The sequence below is a fragment of the Dysidea avara genome, chromosome 1 (assembly GCF_963678975.1).
Source record: "Dysidea avara chromosome 1, odDysAvar1.4, whole genome shotgun sequence".
Classification (NCBI taxonomy): Eukaryota; Metazoa; Porifera; class Demospongiae; order Dictyoceratida; family Dysideidae; genus Dysidea; species Dysidea avara.
Window position 1 is genome coordinate 29,793,013 of NC_089272.1, and position 17,546 is coordinate 29,810,558.

At 39.2% G+C, this 17,546-nt stretch overlaps 2 protein-coding genes across 3 annotated transcripts in view; one reads left to right on the forward strand and one right to left on the reverse strand.

The window, feature by feature from the left end:
• LOC136261137 (uncharacterized) overlaps positions 1–17,546 on the reverse strand; it is a 258,251-nt gene that overhangs the window by 109,926 nt on the left and 130,779 nt on the right. The window lies entirely within an intron of this gene.
• Positions 804–10,688, forward strand: LOC136261047 (uncharacterized). 2 transcript variants are annotated; one of them, XM_066055022.1, is made up of 8 exons: positions 804–2,117; positions 2,419–2,869; positions 2,924–3,124; positions 5,095–5,250; positions 6,259–6,501; positions 7,867–8,093; positions 10,207–10,334; positions 10,424–10,688. In XM_066055022.1, exons 1-8 carry the CDS (start codon positions 2,022–2,024, stop codon positions 10,524–10,526), a joined length of 1,605 nt encoding a protein of 534 aa, XP_065911094.1. In that variant the 5' UTR covers positions 804–2,021; the 3' UTR covers positions 10,527–10,688. The 2 variants fall into 2 exon arrangements, with proteins under 2 accessions (XP_065911094.1, XP_065911086.1); XM_066055014.1 differs by having other exon boundaries at positions 805–2,117; positions 2,918–3,124.

The window sequence follows — 17,546 nt, forward strand, 5'->3', positions numbered from 1 at the left end:
AGCAGGTGTGACTACTGAAGAATTTGACACAACAGAAGTCATGGTACAAACTGTTTGGCCACCAGAAGTGTAATTATCTGTGATCAAATCACGTTTTACACCTTCTTCATACTCCCTAACCATTCCTACTGGTAGACTTGAGGCTGGCTCCCAAGTACTGTCTGCTTCTGAATAGCCTAACCAAACTACCTGCAAAATGGGGTGTACATGACACCCACTTTCTGTTTATACATACTTTGTACAAAATCGACGATCTTGTTTCTCGTTTTGCTATAATCAAGCCAACAGGATATTCACCTACAATCTTATCTGACTCAGCTGCACTGGCAATCGTAGGTTTATGTGAATCACAAAACAATGATTTGTCGGCAGGTGTATTGGTACAGCCTATCTGTACTCTACCAGGAAGCCCTTTGTACTCAGTGTATCCAGCAGCTGTTGCACGACAGACACTTCTATGATTCTTCATATTGCCATCTATGACCAAAGCTTTGCCACATCCTGGTCGTGCACAACGATGTCCTACAATTTGATAATTAATGCATATCTATACATATGTATCATACCACTGTACCTGCCCACTTTTTCATAAAAAGGCCATGATAGATGGCAGTAACATTATAAATAGTACTTGTAGCATTGTGGTGTAACTGCAATTTTGATGTGTCAAACTCTCCTGGGTACCATTGCACTACTTCCAGAACAGCAAACTGGAAAAATGCATCTTCTATTCGTCTGCGATCAAGCATTTGTCTTTCAATGAGAATAGCTGCACTGTTGCTGTAAGGTGTAAATGGATCACAATGTTAGGCCAGTACAGTGATAATAGTTGTAGGTGGAATGATTGCATGTATGCATCCATAAATGATTATGTTTTCATATTTACATACCTTGCATTGTCACCAGTACCATACTTGTGAATGTAGTTGTACAAGTCTGCACATTGCTTAAAACTAAGTTGACCAATTAAAATTTCAGCTTTACATTTAAGTAGCACTGTCATTGAAAAAACAGTCTCTCTAGATGACACAAAATAGTCTAAGGAATCCCAGTCACTGTTGTAAAGGACAGTAGTAGAGCCATTCCTTTGCAAAGTGTAGTAGCCATAATACTGGGTAAAACTACAAGACCTGTTCTGACAATATTTATGGTAATGGCTACCATGCAATGATCCCAAATTATCATCATAAACAATAACTGGAGAAGGCCGATCCTTTCTCACCAGCAATTTCGAATTGCACAAAAGGCAAGTGTTATTGTGGCTAATTAAGATAAGACCTAAAGGTCTACCCTTTTGATCTTTACATGCTATTAATTCTTGAAGTAAATGATCATCTGTTTGAAAAACAGCAGCATCCATCTCTTGTAAATTTTCCACACACATCCGGAAGTCTCCAATTGCAATAGCACTGCTATGATGTTCCTTGTAACTAAAGTCCATCAAAGTCTGCCAGTAATTGGGAAAATCTTTAGGTAAGTATCTTACACCAAAAGCAGCCCTCCTCAGCACTGAAGTCTTGATGGTGGGGTTTGACAGTGATTGTAACATTGTCAAGCAAGTACTATCCTGCAGTACAGTGTATTACACTCCAATCAAACTGGATAAACAGTGTGAATAAAGTAGAAACAGTGGAGTGCAAAGTTGGTGGTATGCAGAGAATGTCTCAATGTTAGTAGAATTCTTACCAGTAGAACAGCATTGTACAATTCTTGACAAATATCTTGCACACCTCATAGATATCAATCACATGGATAAACAACCCTCCCTGATGATACAGTACCATTGGTGAGGGTTGTTTATCCACTGAAGAATCTTAACACTGCATGATTGCCTTCTACACCTAAAACTATGGTCTACTCAAAATAAATTCTGTTATTTGATTGGCTAATGTACCGTTGTCATGGGGTGCATTTGCTGGTTTCCTTGTAAGGAGTTTAGGCCATCTATATAAGTAGAGAATATTTTGTTAATGCTGTACTCACTCTAATAGTATTGGAAAGTGTGTTATTAGATTGTATCAATGGCTGTCGATCCAAGAAGCAGAGAAACTAGACAACGGCTAGAAAAGTGTTGGGCCCTAGAACTGGACTGGAGTTTATTTCCAGAACTGAAAGAGGTATGTATGCATGGATTTGTAAATTATGAATACAACCAGTGGACAGTAGTTGTGTACACACATATACAAGTTCAAAATAGTGCATGTATGCTTAATAAAATTGCATCTGTTGGTTTAAGCAAAATCTTAGTAACTAATAACAAGCTACATGTATTGCATACAATTCAATCAGTCTGCTAGCTAATAGGAAACTCCACTAAATAGATGTGGACGTGCAGGCACATTACAGTGTAATTTATGGCATTAAAGCTTTTTGCACACTGTTGTTCAATTAATGAATACATTTTATCTACCACTGTAGGGCTGCTTTCAAATAGGTAAAGCTTTGTGTATACCTCCCATATCTGTGCTTGGAGGACTCGTTAGTTTAACGAGCTTCATGATCTCCCCTGCAATTGTACAAGTCCCAGGGACTGAGTGGTCTGAAAGAGTTCTTGTTTGGGAGTCCATTAATATGCCGACAGGCAGTACAAAGTCTGGTCTGTACCACTACCTTCTGAATCTGCTACAGTGTACCAGGAAAAAATGTAACTGCTCCGCTCGTGATCCGGTTTGGCTTTTAGGGGATTCAACATGTGAAAAGATGGGAGACTTGATGGCATCTAACAATAATCGGCTGCTTGGTCTATATGATGAGTTGTCAACTTTTCTCTCCCAACTTAACCTGTATCGAGGCAAGAACATACAACTCTCTCACGAACTTGCTCTATTCTTACAGCTCTATAATGGAAGGTCATGGGCTCGTAACACAGGTAAAAAGAATAATTTACTATTTCTACCTCATACATGTTTAATCTCAGTAACAGGTGATGCAAATTTCACAATGGAAAGTACCAGTCTCACAGTTGGAGGGTTTAGCCAACCCAGCATTGCAAGGTCTGTTATTGAGCAATGTGGCAGTGCTGAAATAGGGCTTGCACAACGATTTTTGTGGCTATTCCCTCAACCTGTATATTCTCGATTTGAAACACTGCAACCAGTGAAAAAGGAATTCACAGAGAGTCTCAGTGAGTACCAATAATTAAACTATAAGTAGATAACTAGTGTACTTGTAAGTCGCAATAATCGTTTTACTATGGCTGTGGGTACTGTTGGGGTGGTCACTATCTCCAAAAAGGAAGTTTGAAAGAAGGTCACACAATCCCCCCCTTGTAACTTAGTGCAATGGAACAAACTTTACACTAATCAACACAGTGTATATGCGTCTTGGATGATGTGCTGCTTGTCCAGTGTTTAAATGTCTAATTTTAAGGATGCTGATATATTGTGAAGTAGTTTGCTGTACAGCAACCAGTATACTGAGGAAGTTTAAATTAGAGTAGGGACATTGTATAGTACTGCTACAATAAAAATTACTGAAACATGCTGGATTGGAGTAGTATGTAATTATGTCCAGATACTGTAGAACGATAAGAAGTGAATTTCTATGATTAGAATCTCCATTGCGCAGTAGGGATGTTTTATTCACACTTCATATATCTGGACGTTACATACAGTACTACTCCAATCCAGCTTGTTTCAGTACTTTTTATTGTAGTACTACATATACTCTAATTTAAATAATAGTTATACCGACATGATGTGGGTCTATGGAATTTACAAACCATGAAAGCCCGATCTGTAGAGCACAAGCAAAGTGAGGGTGCTACTAAGGGCCTGAGGGGTTTATAAATTTCACAGATTCTAAATCGTACCCATATAATTGTTTTAGACTCTATTTTATACTACACTCAAATTAGTTACATGTACCTCTTCTATGGTAGTTTCTACCGTACCATTGGCAAAAGCGGCTGGTCTTCTCACAACAATGCTAGTGCCATGACAACCATGTGACACAATTTAGCGGTTCTCATTACATCACCACATTCTAGGAATGCATATTCATTGGTAGTTTGGTGCTGCCCACCATTTTTGCAAAGAAGGGGGGCACTTGGTTATCTCATTGGATAAACTTAAAATATTAAATATATGTTATGTTGCGCCTGAAGGTATGAAGTATATTAGAAAACAAGGTAGAGTATATGAGATTTATTACCCACCCAAAACAGGCAAAATGGTGTCTAAAATCCTTATATAATTTTTCTTATGCTTGTTCCAATAACCAGTATACACCCTGTATTGGCCACAGAATTATTGATTCTGATACCGGCTGACTTTATGAACACTACAATAAATGTATGGTAAAAAAGATGGTTTAAAAAGATTTTGCAATAAAGAATTTCAGGTAAAAGGCAAAGAAACCCATAGTCCTGGATTTGAACTATTGGCTATCATGGAAGGGTATGCTCCATTGCTTATGCACTGGAAACAGCACTATGAAGTCAACCGTAACAGTGATAATGTACCTTTTTCTGCTTTTTATCTATATCTAACATTATATTGTTTACTCTTGGTGAAACTGATATCTTTATCGACTCAAGATATGCCTTTTAAACTACCATGAGACCTAAAAGCATTGGTCATAGACTTACCTTTGTCCTCCTTTGTGTCCCTCTTTTTATGCTAGCACATAGGTATCGATTTGTGGGTAGTGCATCAATAGCTTTGTGTGCTAGTTCATGCAAGAATCAAATGTGATAATTTTTGTACTATGTTGGGTGAGCTGATTAACTGCAGAGGAAATCAGAATAGTATGCTATAGGAGTCATAACAATAAAAGTGATGAAAATCCTACTTCTCTACTGTAGCCTTGTTGTTGTTGGTTTTGCAAAGTATTTAATGGTTGAATTTGCACACCAGCAGATGGTTTTCATTACTTTGATCCCTACTGGGTTATTCAATTCCTTGCCCGTTAGAATGTTGATGTCAGTAAAATATTGTGTTTATTGGTATTGTTGAAGTATTTCTTACCCCTAAGTACAGCTTACCCAGAATACATTAATGTAGATTTGCTTGCAATAAAAAAAACCAACAAATTATGATGTACATATATTGTGTACATTTTGGCTTAGCACACATTTGCTATTTTGCTATGTAGTTGAGGTTCTACATAAAGTCTGGATACCTGGGAAAACTGGAATCCCTAAGGATAGGGTTTTCACCATCAAGGAAAAGTCAGAAGTATTTGTTGCATATTTTGATGAAGTGCAGGAGCAGTTGGAAGCCCTGGCATGTATGGATGATCTGCTATCAGGTACGTATATAATCATATTGTAATATCAGCAGTGCATTGAGTCCTAAGAATCATTGTTGTGGTGGCGTTTGCCACTGTACCAGTAACATTATTCTATTATGCAAATATTAGTATAGTAATTTCCTGTTAGACACTTGAAGTGTTAACATTGTAATAGTTATCCTGTGTGGTCTCCTAAACATATATTGAACACAAATGTGAGTGGATCTGACAAAATCGGTTGTTTCGCCATCAACAGCAAAACTGACTTTTTTAGTCACAAATACAAAGCTATAGAATACACTATCATATTTTACAGTGACAACTAGCCTGTGTCAAGTAGTCTGCTTTCTGCTGGCTGCTTTTCCAAGCCCAGTGGCAAGCAGTACAAGCTGTCTGGGACCTTGACGGAGTTCTTGGCAACAAGGAAATGGCTGTGTATGGCTGTACAACTCTGTGGTGTTTCTTTTGAGCCCCTAATGGTCCATTCTTGGTATAATTCATTCCTTATTTAGCCTTTCTCTTCCATTTGCCCTCCCACTGCCACTGCCACTGCCACTGCCACCATGCATTGTAGAGTTCAGCTGATACAGCTGAGCCAGGGTCAACCTTTGTAAAAAACTATCTACAATGGAAACTTACCTGTTGGCTACTTGTTCAGTGGATGATATTAAAGGTTAGGAAAGGATACAAAATGGGAGAAAATTTTGTACACATAGCTTCAACCATTGGTGAGATAAAACCTTCATGCTTGTAAATAGGTGATAAGACTGATTTTTTTCAGACCAGCTCACAAATAAAAATAAACCTTTGTTTTTACCATAATAGTGTACAAGTCTGTCAAAATGATTAATATGGTTTCACTGATTGTTGGAGAAGTTTTTTTATTTTTTTATTTTTACAGTAAACAGGTGTACTTTGCTTTAATGGCATTGGAAATTCTGCTTATTTTGCTATAGCTACTGCATACCCATATATTTGTGAGCATGATTGGTGTACAGTTTTCAATGAGACTTGTTACACATGTAGGAATGCTCAGCAAATCTAAAGGACAGGTCTTAAGGGTTGCAGCAGTTTTACATGTGTTATCCTACATCAAAGTGCAAAATGATGATTCAGCTGTAGAGACCCAGCAAAGTGATGAAATAGCATCCGTAATATCCGAATCAGCAATAAAAGCTGCCGTGAATTTTGTGAGCTTGTGTTGCCAGCAAACAGCCTATATGACTGGACGTGGCAACATCAAGGAAGAAGTAGAAATGCTAAAGACAAGTATGCTATACCTGTATTTAATTTACATAAGCAAGTATATACAATGACAGGTGGTGCATGCCATAGTATGTGTAAACATAGAACTGAACCAGATATTTAATAATGGAATCACACCCACGCTTGAAATTTGGCTCATTTGTAGTAGCTACTGCTTTACCTACTAAAAATAGTTCAAAATAGTTTCATTGACATCCAACACATTACATATGACCAATCAAATGTTTCACCATACATTCCCATTGCAGCCATATTTGATCTGTTATGGTTTTGTTCTGAACATGTAATGGAGTCAAACTGTACATGTCTGTTGTTGATTCCTACGCTGTCACCACTAAGCATTTGTTATTTTGGTTACCTGAAGGTCCGTTTCTCTTGGAAAACAATCCAGTTTTCCTTCTTTAGCTTTTTTCTCAAGGCTCAACTCAATGCACACATACTATTCATGTTTATGAAAGTGATAAATTCTTTCATTGTAGAGTAAATGTTTCTTACATCCATTGCATACAGGTAGAAATTGCACTGGTATTCAGGCAAGCTATTGAATTTATTACCATACTGTCTTGAATTATGGCCCAGGCGCTTATTTCTTTAAGCTCTTATCACTCCCAAAATCAACACTAATTGGATGTTAATCAGCTATACATGTAAAAGGTTTCAATGATACCTATTAAAGCTATGAATGGGCATTCATGGTGGTTATGATGTTATCAATCCTGATGACTAGACGAAACCAGGATTTTATACGAGACCGGCCATGCAATACGGTATGCTAGTATCAACTACTAAAGTGCTTGTATGCATCAAGGTTACAGTATATATCCGTTGTTGCACATCTACACCACTTTAGAGACTTGAGGAATAGTACAATATTCACTTGAAACTTGAGGTGATAGTTGTACCATTCCAAAGGTCTTTAGATAATATAAATATGTAAACAAAGGTTTTCAAATAACATACTTAAATTAATACTCATGTACGTGTAACAACTATGTTTGTGTGCTGGTGGCTTCCTAATCAAAACAGTGCTCACTTGCTGCACTTAGTGCTAAAATAATTCTTCTTTGATGAATATAATTATCTTAACGACTTAGTGATGCTTTGTAACAATGTCTCTACACACTAGTAGTGATCACTATATTGTGACTGAAATTCGCCTAAACATGTGACTTGCGTGGAAAAAATTGTTAATGGTATCTAACTAGTTGAGACCAAAGGGTATTTGAGGAAAATAACCTCAATAAAAGCTAAACTTCAAAAAACACAATGCATCATGACATAGTTTAATTTATAATCTGTCATCGATCTGCAACGAAGGGTATGGTAAATACTGCTGTTTACAATGTTTATGCTCTCTTGTTATTATAGGTCTACAAGACAGTAGCCTTCTGGATTGCAGCAGCTCGGGAGCAGAGTTGAATACACCCGGGTACTGCTTGAAATTGCCTGGAAAACAGCTGAACCTATCAGCCTTGCTTTATGCCAAGAAGTTTAGGGCTTATGGGTACAAGAGTGGAGCTGTGGATGCATTCAAGGAACTAGAAGCAGAGGGATTGGGTGTCCTTGAAGAAGTCAAGGCAAAAGCCAAAACAGTGGTAAGATTTACTGTGAATGCTTGCTATATAAGCTTTGCTAAGCAAACAAGTACATCATGGTAATAATAAAAAAGACTTTAATATAGAACTAGCACAAGAACAAGAGTAACAAGCACCTAAAACATCTGCATACATGCATGCATACGTACATACATACACACCTCTTCAAAATTACAACACCTGTATGATTTGGTAAATAGCTGACACTTACAGGCTTTCACTATAAACTTAGCAACCTTGCTACATAAACAGTTACTTGCTCACATTTATGTGCATGGTGCTTATGTCTGTGTTTCAAACTTCTATTTGAGATAAACCTACCATATTGTATTGTCGTCATAACCTCAAAGTAAAAGCTGCTTCATATGGGGTATGTATAGAGCATGAATACTTTGCTTCTTACAAATCAAACTAGGGTAAAGCTAAAGAACACGTTAATAACATCCGTATAACAACATCCATGCAACATCCGTATAATAATATGTACCGATCCTGTGCAACTTCATAATGAAGATTCTGCACAAGAAAAGGAAGAAAACAGTATGCATATAAAAGGGTGTAAAGCCATCTGTCAGTTCATCTAGTTACATTTCTTGGGGTCAGCCAGCTATTTCACTAACCACTGTATGTATTGGAGCAGTTTGTGTGCACTTGTCTGAATTCTCCAAGTTTGTTAAAAAGATGTTTGGTTTCAGGATGCATTAAATGCAGAGGTAAGAGCAAAACTAGCGAAAAATTTTGGTGTAAACCTCGTAATGACCACAAGTAAACATAATATGCTATTCAATTTTCCCACACCTTTTTTTACAAAACTTTTTGGTACAATTTTTTTTCTGTTACGAGTTATCTTACTGTGAAACTTTTCATGTCACCTTTTGTCTGTGATCATGCAACACCAACAAGCTTTACACCTTTTGTACTTACAATACGTAGGTTCACCTAGATTTAATATTGTAAACGTTTATATAGTTTCACTATGTTGTCTAATAGCTTGCTGTACACATCACCTGTACATGTGATAGGCATCGTTTCATGGAATTTTTTCTGAAACATATCATACAGCACAATATTAGGGATCATGAAGGTTTGGGCTTTTCTGGCCAAAAAAATATCACCCCAAAACCAGCTTCACAATGCCTTCACAGTGTCTTGGCAGTACTGGTGAGGTATAAACAAACTCAAAATTTCACAATAGCCAAAAATGCTTCAGATGTTAAATTTAGCAAAATTCTCTGATGGATGACGAACTGCCTGCTTGATGCCTTCAGACAAGCATAACTCGACAACCTCAAGGGCTACGGGCTTGATTTTTTTTGTTGTTTACATACAATACATCCATTATGGACCAACCATTGTCCTCCTAATTGTGCCCCATTTCTTTTCACTAACAGTGTAAGGTATTGATTTGAAGTAATGCATATGACTTCCTCTCTGCTGACTATTACACTTGAGTGTCACAAATATCGTCCTACTTTTCTATAGTATTTAAAGAGGTGTTTCTTGTAGTCATCTTCATATGTTACACTGCCTAATGGGTTGAACATTGCTGAAAATGAAACGTAATAGAACTTAGTTCTTTAGAAATTATATGGTTGGAGTGCTCATTTAAATGCAAATTTAATATGATATGTCAGTTACCTTTTGCCCTATGCCTGGCAGATATACTAGTGGACATTGTCATGGCTGAATTAGGGATTAAATATTCATTAGTTCACCCCTGTATATCTGCAGGTGTAGATGACCTCCTTTGTTTCCTTACTTTTTATTCTAATCAAACTTAAAATTCCTTTTATTTTTCTTTCTCCTTGTTTGCTTCTTTTTATAACAAGATTGTAACTGGTGAACCTGCAAATACCACATCAAAAGAAAGGGACACCAGACTAATTTTTTTTTAATCTGAATGCATGCCCCAACTATCAATTAGTGAAACGTAGATCGCTCATTTTGCTTCATTTCCAGCTATGTTCATGAAAATTGATCCACTTCATTATTAGATTATTCACTATATATAAGACTGATTCCAGAAAATATGGTATCACAATGTACACAGTATAGTGAATGTATAATTTCTTTTCTGTCACACATTATTTATGTAACACTGTATGGATTGTAGAATTACATCTTTGTGAAGGAAACAATTCCTGAAGATAGCGAAGGAAAAATCGAGTTAAGTGCAAAATTACAAAAATACAAAGTTTCATTGAGGGAATACAGAGAGGCCATGGAGGCGAATGAACTACAGTAAGCCATTATTGTAGCATAAATGTACAATTAATAAAAATACTTGAACAGCATAATAGCAGACTGTAATTATAAAAGTTGAATTACAGACCACCAAGGTTCAAGAAGAAGAAAAGAAATGCTGATGATGATGATAATAATGAGTGTCCAAGCACACCAAGAAGAAAGAGCCCTAGGAAAGTATCATGTTAAGCATTAAAACTCTTCTAATCACTAGGAATGATTACTTTATACAATTATATCACAGCGTAGGTCTCGAGTTACACACTGACATGTTATTGGCTTAATACTTAGAATGACAGGATTGTTTTATACTGTGCACATTTTGATTAAATATGTGAGCAGTTAAACGTACATGACACGAAATGGTAGATTATTTAAATGGTAAAAGCAGGGCTGACAGACCTCTCTTGGTTTTGTGATACTATAGGATTCAGATTTGTGAAAAAGGTTTTTCCACACACATCCATTTCCATAGAAGACCACGTTCAAAAATCACAAAGACCTGAAAATTTCTCCATCCATTAACCTATATTGGTACTCGCTATACTGACCATCAGTACATAGCTCTTACCAATCTTAAGTTATGAATTGTCTAAGTTGGTAAATTGTATGTCATATGTGTGTGGAAAACCCCTCTTTGCAAATCTGGTCACATATATCTGACTTGGTACAATGGTACAGGATGAATACTTCAGGTTGATATTACAATTGGATTATCCCGGGATGTCCCACCTGTACCAAATGGTACAATGGTACGGGATGGACACTTGGGATTAAACCCCACTTGGTGATACAATGGGATTATCCCAGGATGTCCCACCTGTATCAAATGGTACAATGGTACGAGATGGACATTTGGGATTAAACCCCACTTAGTGGTACAATGGGATTATCCCGGGATGTCCCACCTGTACCAAATGGTACAATGGTATGGGATGGACACTTGGGATTGAGCCCCTCTTGGTGGTACAATGGGATTATCCCAGGATGTCCCACCTGTACCAAATGGTACAATGGTACGGGATGGACACTTGGGATTGAACCCCTCTGGTTGGTACAATGGGATTATCCTGGATGTCCCACCTGTACCAAATGGTACAATGGTATGGGATGGACACTTGGGATTAAACCCTACTTGTTGGTACAATGAGATTATCCTGGATGTCCCACCTGTACCAAATGGTACAATGGTACGAGATGGACACTTGGGATTAAACCCCACTTAGTGGTACAATGGGATTATCCCGGGATGTCCCACCTGTACCAAATGGTACAGTGGTACAGGATGGACACTTGGGATTAAACCCTACTTGTTGGTACAATGAGATTATCCTGGATGTCCTACCTGTACCAAATGGTACAATGGTACGAGATGGACACTTGGGATTAAACCCCACTTAGTGGTACAATGGGATTATCCCGGGATGTCCCACCTGTACCAAATGGTACAATGGTATGGGATGGACACTTGGGCTTGAGCCACTCTTGGTGGTACAATGGGATTATCCCGGGATGTCCCACCTGTACCAAATGGTACAATGGTACGGGATGGACACTTGGGATTGAACCCCTCTGGTTGGTACAATGGGTTATCCCGGTTGTCCCACTTGTACCAAATGGTACAATGGTACAGGATGGACACTTGGGATTGAATCCTACTTGTTGGTACAATGGGATTATCCTGGATGTCCCACCTGTACCAAATGGTTCAATGGTACAGGATGGACACTTTAGTACAATGAGATTATCCTGGGATGTACCACCTGTACCAAATGGTACAATGGTACGGGATGGACGCTTGGGATTAAATCCCTCCTGGTAGTACAATGGGACTATCCCATGATGTCCCACCTGTACCAAATGGTACATTGGGATAGGTAAAAGTTCCACTGGACATTCAGCAGCATCATTGGACAATTGTGGCAATCCGACCTCTATTAGGGAGAAAGGCGTGCTTGGGAATGAAAATAATCACCTATCTTGACAACGATGACATGAACAGGCCAGACACAAAAGGTGCAGCAGTTTTTGCATTAGAGATCACACCATACACCTCTAAGGAACAGCTTCTTAAGCTTCACCCAATGGTTTTTTCACAAGGAGTAGGAATGTTGGAAGGACATTACCACATACGACTTGGTCCTGATGCAACCCCCATCCAACATAGTCCAAGAAGAGTACCTGCCGCACTGAGGGAACGTCTACAAGACACATTGGAAGATCTGGTGAAGCACCAGATTATTCACCAGTGACCGAGCCTACACCATGGATTAATTTAATGGTAGTAGTGCCAAAGAAGAATGGTGCATTGAGAATTTTCCTAGACCCAAGGGACCTCAATCGCTATATACAGAGGGAGCACTACCAATTACCTACGATCAAGGACATAGCAACACGGCTTGACAAGGCAAAAGTGTTTACTGTGCTGGATGTACGGTCAGGCTTCTGGCATGTTAAACTTGATGATCCGTCTTCACTCCTCACCACATTCCACACCCCTTTTGGTCGGTACCGGTGGCTAAGAATGCCATTTGGAATATCGTCAGCACCAGAAGTGTTCCAAAGGAAGATGCATGAGTTGATTGAAGGACTGAAGGGTGTTGAAGTAGTGGCAGGTGATTTGGGTTTTGGAGAAACTATGGAAGAAGCGACTATAGACCATGACAAGAACTTAAGAGGGCTGTTATTTAGATGTGAACAACATAATGTCAAGTTAAATCCAGACAAGATACAATTCAAGCAAGACAAGGTTCCATTTATTGGCCATTTAGCTACCAAAGATGGGCTATGCGTAGACCCACAGAAAGTCAAAGCAGTGTTGGAGATTCCTATGCCAACAGATGTGGCAGGTATTCGGCTTCTACTGGGTTTCGCTCAGTACTTAAGTAAGTTTCTCTCCCACTTGTCAGATGTCACAAAGCCCTTAAGGGACCTAACACAGAAAGAAACTGTCTGGACCTGGGAGCAACCTCAGCAGAAGGCTCCAGACACCTTAAAGCAAATGGTCACAAACACACCCGTATTGCACTACTATTCACTTCGTGATGAGGTCACTATCCAATGTGATGCCTCTCATATTGGCCTGGGTGCAGCATTGTTACAGAATGGACAGCCAGTAGCATATTCCTCGCGTGCATTAACATCAACTGAGGCTCACTATGCTCAGATAGAAAAAGAACTTTTAGCCATCATCTTTGCCTGTCAACATTATGATGCTTTTGTATATGGAAGAGAAAGAGTGCTAGTAGAAATGGACCACAAGCCATTAGTCCTAATTATGTAAAAACCATTATATCAAGCACCAAGCTGGTTGTAAAGAATGCTCCTTAAACTACAGAGATACAACATTAAGGTGACATACAAACAAGGGAAACATATGTATGTGGCAGATACATTGAGCCGTGCCTACCTACAGGATACAAACTGTTCCAAGTTTGTTCACAGCTTAGAGAGTATGGACCACATGCCGCTTTCTTTGTCATTGACTGCAGAACATCTTCAGCAAGTAAAACATGCATCAAGAGATGACCCAGTATTACAGCAACTTCGACACACCATAAGGAGTGGGTGGCCTTCAAATAAAGGAGCTTTGAGTGACTGTTTGCATCCATATTTTGACTTCCGTGATGAGCTAGTTACCCAAGATGAGCTGGTATTCAAAGGAAGTCTGGTAGTCATCCCTGCAGCATTGCGCAAAGGGATGATGGCTACAGTTCGTGCTACTCACATCGGGATGGAAGGGTGTATAAGGAGAGCTAGGGATAGCATGTTTTGGCCACGAATGAGTACAGAATTACGTGAGTACATTTCAAAGTGTGATGTGTGTCTGGCTCACCGCCCAGCACAAGGTAAAGAACCACTAATACAACATGATGTTTCTGACAGACCATGGTCAAAAATAGGGGTAGATATCTGTGAAATGAGGGGCCGTTCACTACTGGTTGTGTGCGACTATTACAGTAACTACATCGAAGTAGAAAACCTATCGAAAACAAACACGGGGCAGTCACCAAGGCTTTGAAAATTATGTATGCAAGATTCGGTGTACTAGATACAGTGATTACAGATAATGGCCCCCAGTTCGCATCACAAGAGTTTCCTCCTTTGCAAGAGTGTGGAGCTTCGTACATACAACATCTTCACCATATTACCCACAATCCAATGGGAAAGCAGAAAATGCGGTTAAGACTGCCAAGCGTCTATTCTCAAAGTGTCAAGAATCCGGCCAATCAGAATTTCAAGCTTTATTGGACTGGCGGAATACACCATCAGAAAGGATTGGCACCAGCCCAGCACAGCGTTTTTTGGGAAGGTGGTGTAAGACTCTACTACCTATAGCTACATCCAGACTCAAGCCTGCATACTCCACAGACAAGGATGCAGAAGCACGAGAAAGGCAACGAAAGCGACAGCAAACCTACTATGATCGTCATGTAAAGGAGCAAAGACCTATACCTAGTGGCAAGAGTGTGCGAATCAAACTTCCTGGAAAATCAACCTGGAGTGTAGGCATTTGTAGAGGATTGGTAGGGCCACGCAGCTATGAAGTGCAAGTAGGAGCTGCTTGTTACCGATGCAATCGGCGGCACCTGATCCTAACCAATGAACAGGTAAAGGATGATCCCATAATACCAGAGAAACAGGCTACACCTGAAAATGAAGACGCCGAGGAAGACGCAAATCATTCTGAAGACCAAACAGAATCAGAAAACGTAACACCAAGTACAGACAAAACACGATCGACTCCAAGACCAGAGGTAACTACAGCTCCGAGGAGGTCAAGTCGAGTGACTAGGAAATCATGGTGGCTAGAGGACTATGTGCCATTAAGCTAAACTGGACTTCTTGCTGTTATTTGTATGTGTGATTTACTGTTCGATTTTTGCATGCTTTTTTTTGTTTGTTTTTGTGTGTGTGTGTGTGTGTGTGCGTTCCCTGGAAAAAGGGAAGATGTAACGTGTAATGGTATTGTAAAGTAGGTGCACGTGATGACAGACTGAATGAATTAGAATCACTGAACATGCCGTGTCGGATACTGGCATAACGTTACATAGCTCATCTCTACTGCTGTTAACACTAGTGCTAAAGCAACAAAGGAAAACATATACGCTACAAGAATAGCCTTTATCACGCTGTATCACTGCTAATACGGCATGTATCGTAAGTGTATTCTAATTAATTAGTGCATGCGCTAGTGTTATGGCTTGTAAGGAAGAGCCAGCAGCAGTTGTAGCTCGATAGCGGTGTCTCCAGTGTTGCAAGATGGATAATTCCTGGATTATTGTTTAAAAGCTGTTTCCAGCTCAGTCTACGAGTCCAGTCCAGTCCAGTCCAGTCCAGTCCAGTCTAGTCCAGTCCGTGGAATAAAGTAGGCTAGTCCTGAAGCGTGTTTAAACCGCTCGAAACGTTTAAGCCACTTAGGCCACTCTTCTGGCCTAGCGAAGTTGAAGCTAGTGGGTGAAGCTAATTGAAATGTGGCCATCCTATGGATCCCACTTCTGACACCATGTAATATCTGGCTATGTGACGCCTAGCTAGCTACATGCGACTTCTCTCAGCTTTACTTAGACAATAACTAATCAAACAATAGCATACATACAATAGATAATTATAGATCAGCTACAACAATAGAACAATATGAAACCTATACAACAAACCATAATACATTAGGAAACTATGCAGCTACAACCACACATTAACAACCACATAATATAACATACAACTACAAACACATTACTACACTAAGGGCCATTCAGACCTCAGAACTGGCTAAAATGAAAGGAAATTTACAGCACAGGTCATTGTTCAGCACCACCCAGCAAAAATGATCCTGCAAGATCCCGCAGGAGTCCTTCAAGTTCCTGCAAGAAATGACTAGATTCTCTTGCAAGAGGAATCTCCTGCAAGAGTCTTGCAAGATCCTGGAAACCTCTTGCAGGATTTTGCAGGATTCCTGCAAAATCCTGCAAGAAATGACCGGATTCTCTTGCAAGATCTTGCTTAAAGTTCTTGCAGGATCATTTTGCCTGGGCACAGAGCTGTACAACCACTCACAGCCATCTCCTGGTTGGCCAGGGCTCCATCAAGACTCCAGACCACTTGTACGGCTCGCCACTGTGCTTTAAAAAAGCAGCCAGCAAAAGCAGACCACTTTAATCTGGTCGACTGTGGCAGTGAAACTTGATGGTGCATTCATTAAGCTTTGTGTTTGTGAGAAAAAATCAAACCTCCTGTTTTGGGCGATAACAATGGTTTTTGTAGATCCACTCACAAATTTGTTTGATTACACCTATGAACCTCTCCACATGAATTCTCACAACAGCCAACTCTATAGATTCCTGTACTTTTGCAGACAACTGTGTCTTACCCTTTGTAAAAACTGGTAACTTAGCCTCAGCTTGATGAATGCCAACAAGTTCGTAATATTCAAACCTCTATCAGCTATTACCACATTACCAGGTAACAGCAAGCTTAAAATTCCACACTCTTGAGTGATTTATTTATCTGAGACTCTACTTCCCATGCTCTTGACACAAATGACACAGTTCCTTGTGGTGTAATACCTATTCAATATTTTACAGGGTTGTGTGATTTTTTTCCTTACTTTGGCCCCTTTTCTGTTACACCTTATTCAGTCAGTAAGTCAAGTCACTAGGTCTAAGTCCTTGTAGGTTAGGTAATCCTAAGGCTGCAGCACATGTTGCTGTCAGACCTTCAGTGCTGGTCACTGTAAAACGCTAATAATAATAAAAAAATAATTTGTAAATAGACCAGGTCTGTGACCTAGCCAAGAGGTTGGTTACTCTTTTTTATGAATACTTCTGTACAATCAACAATTACAACATCTATTTGAAATTTAGGTAAAAAACATTCTGAGTGTGTAGTTCGTATCTCTTCCCTTGTTGGCCAGCATACGAGAAATTTTAGTGACACATACAAGATGTCCAGCCATTTTTGAATGATTTTGAATACTGTTGATTCTGCAATGCCAAAACCTAAGTCTGCATTTTGGAGATTCGATCTAAGCTTTACTATGGTCAACTAAAATTCATCAGCATTGGTAAGCTTAAACTTGCACAAACCAGTTGATGGTAGGCACTTACAACCTAAATCTAACACTAGGCTGCCTTCAGTATATCATAATCTGGCAGTCCTGTACAAAACTTCACAAATTTTTCATTTTCCCTTAGGCTTTCCATACTTATACAC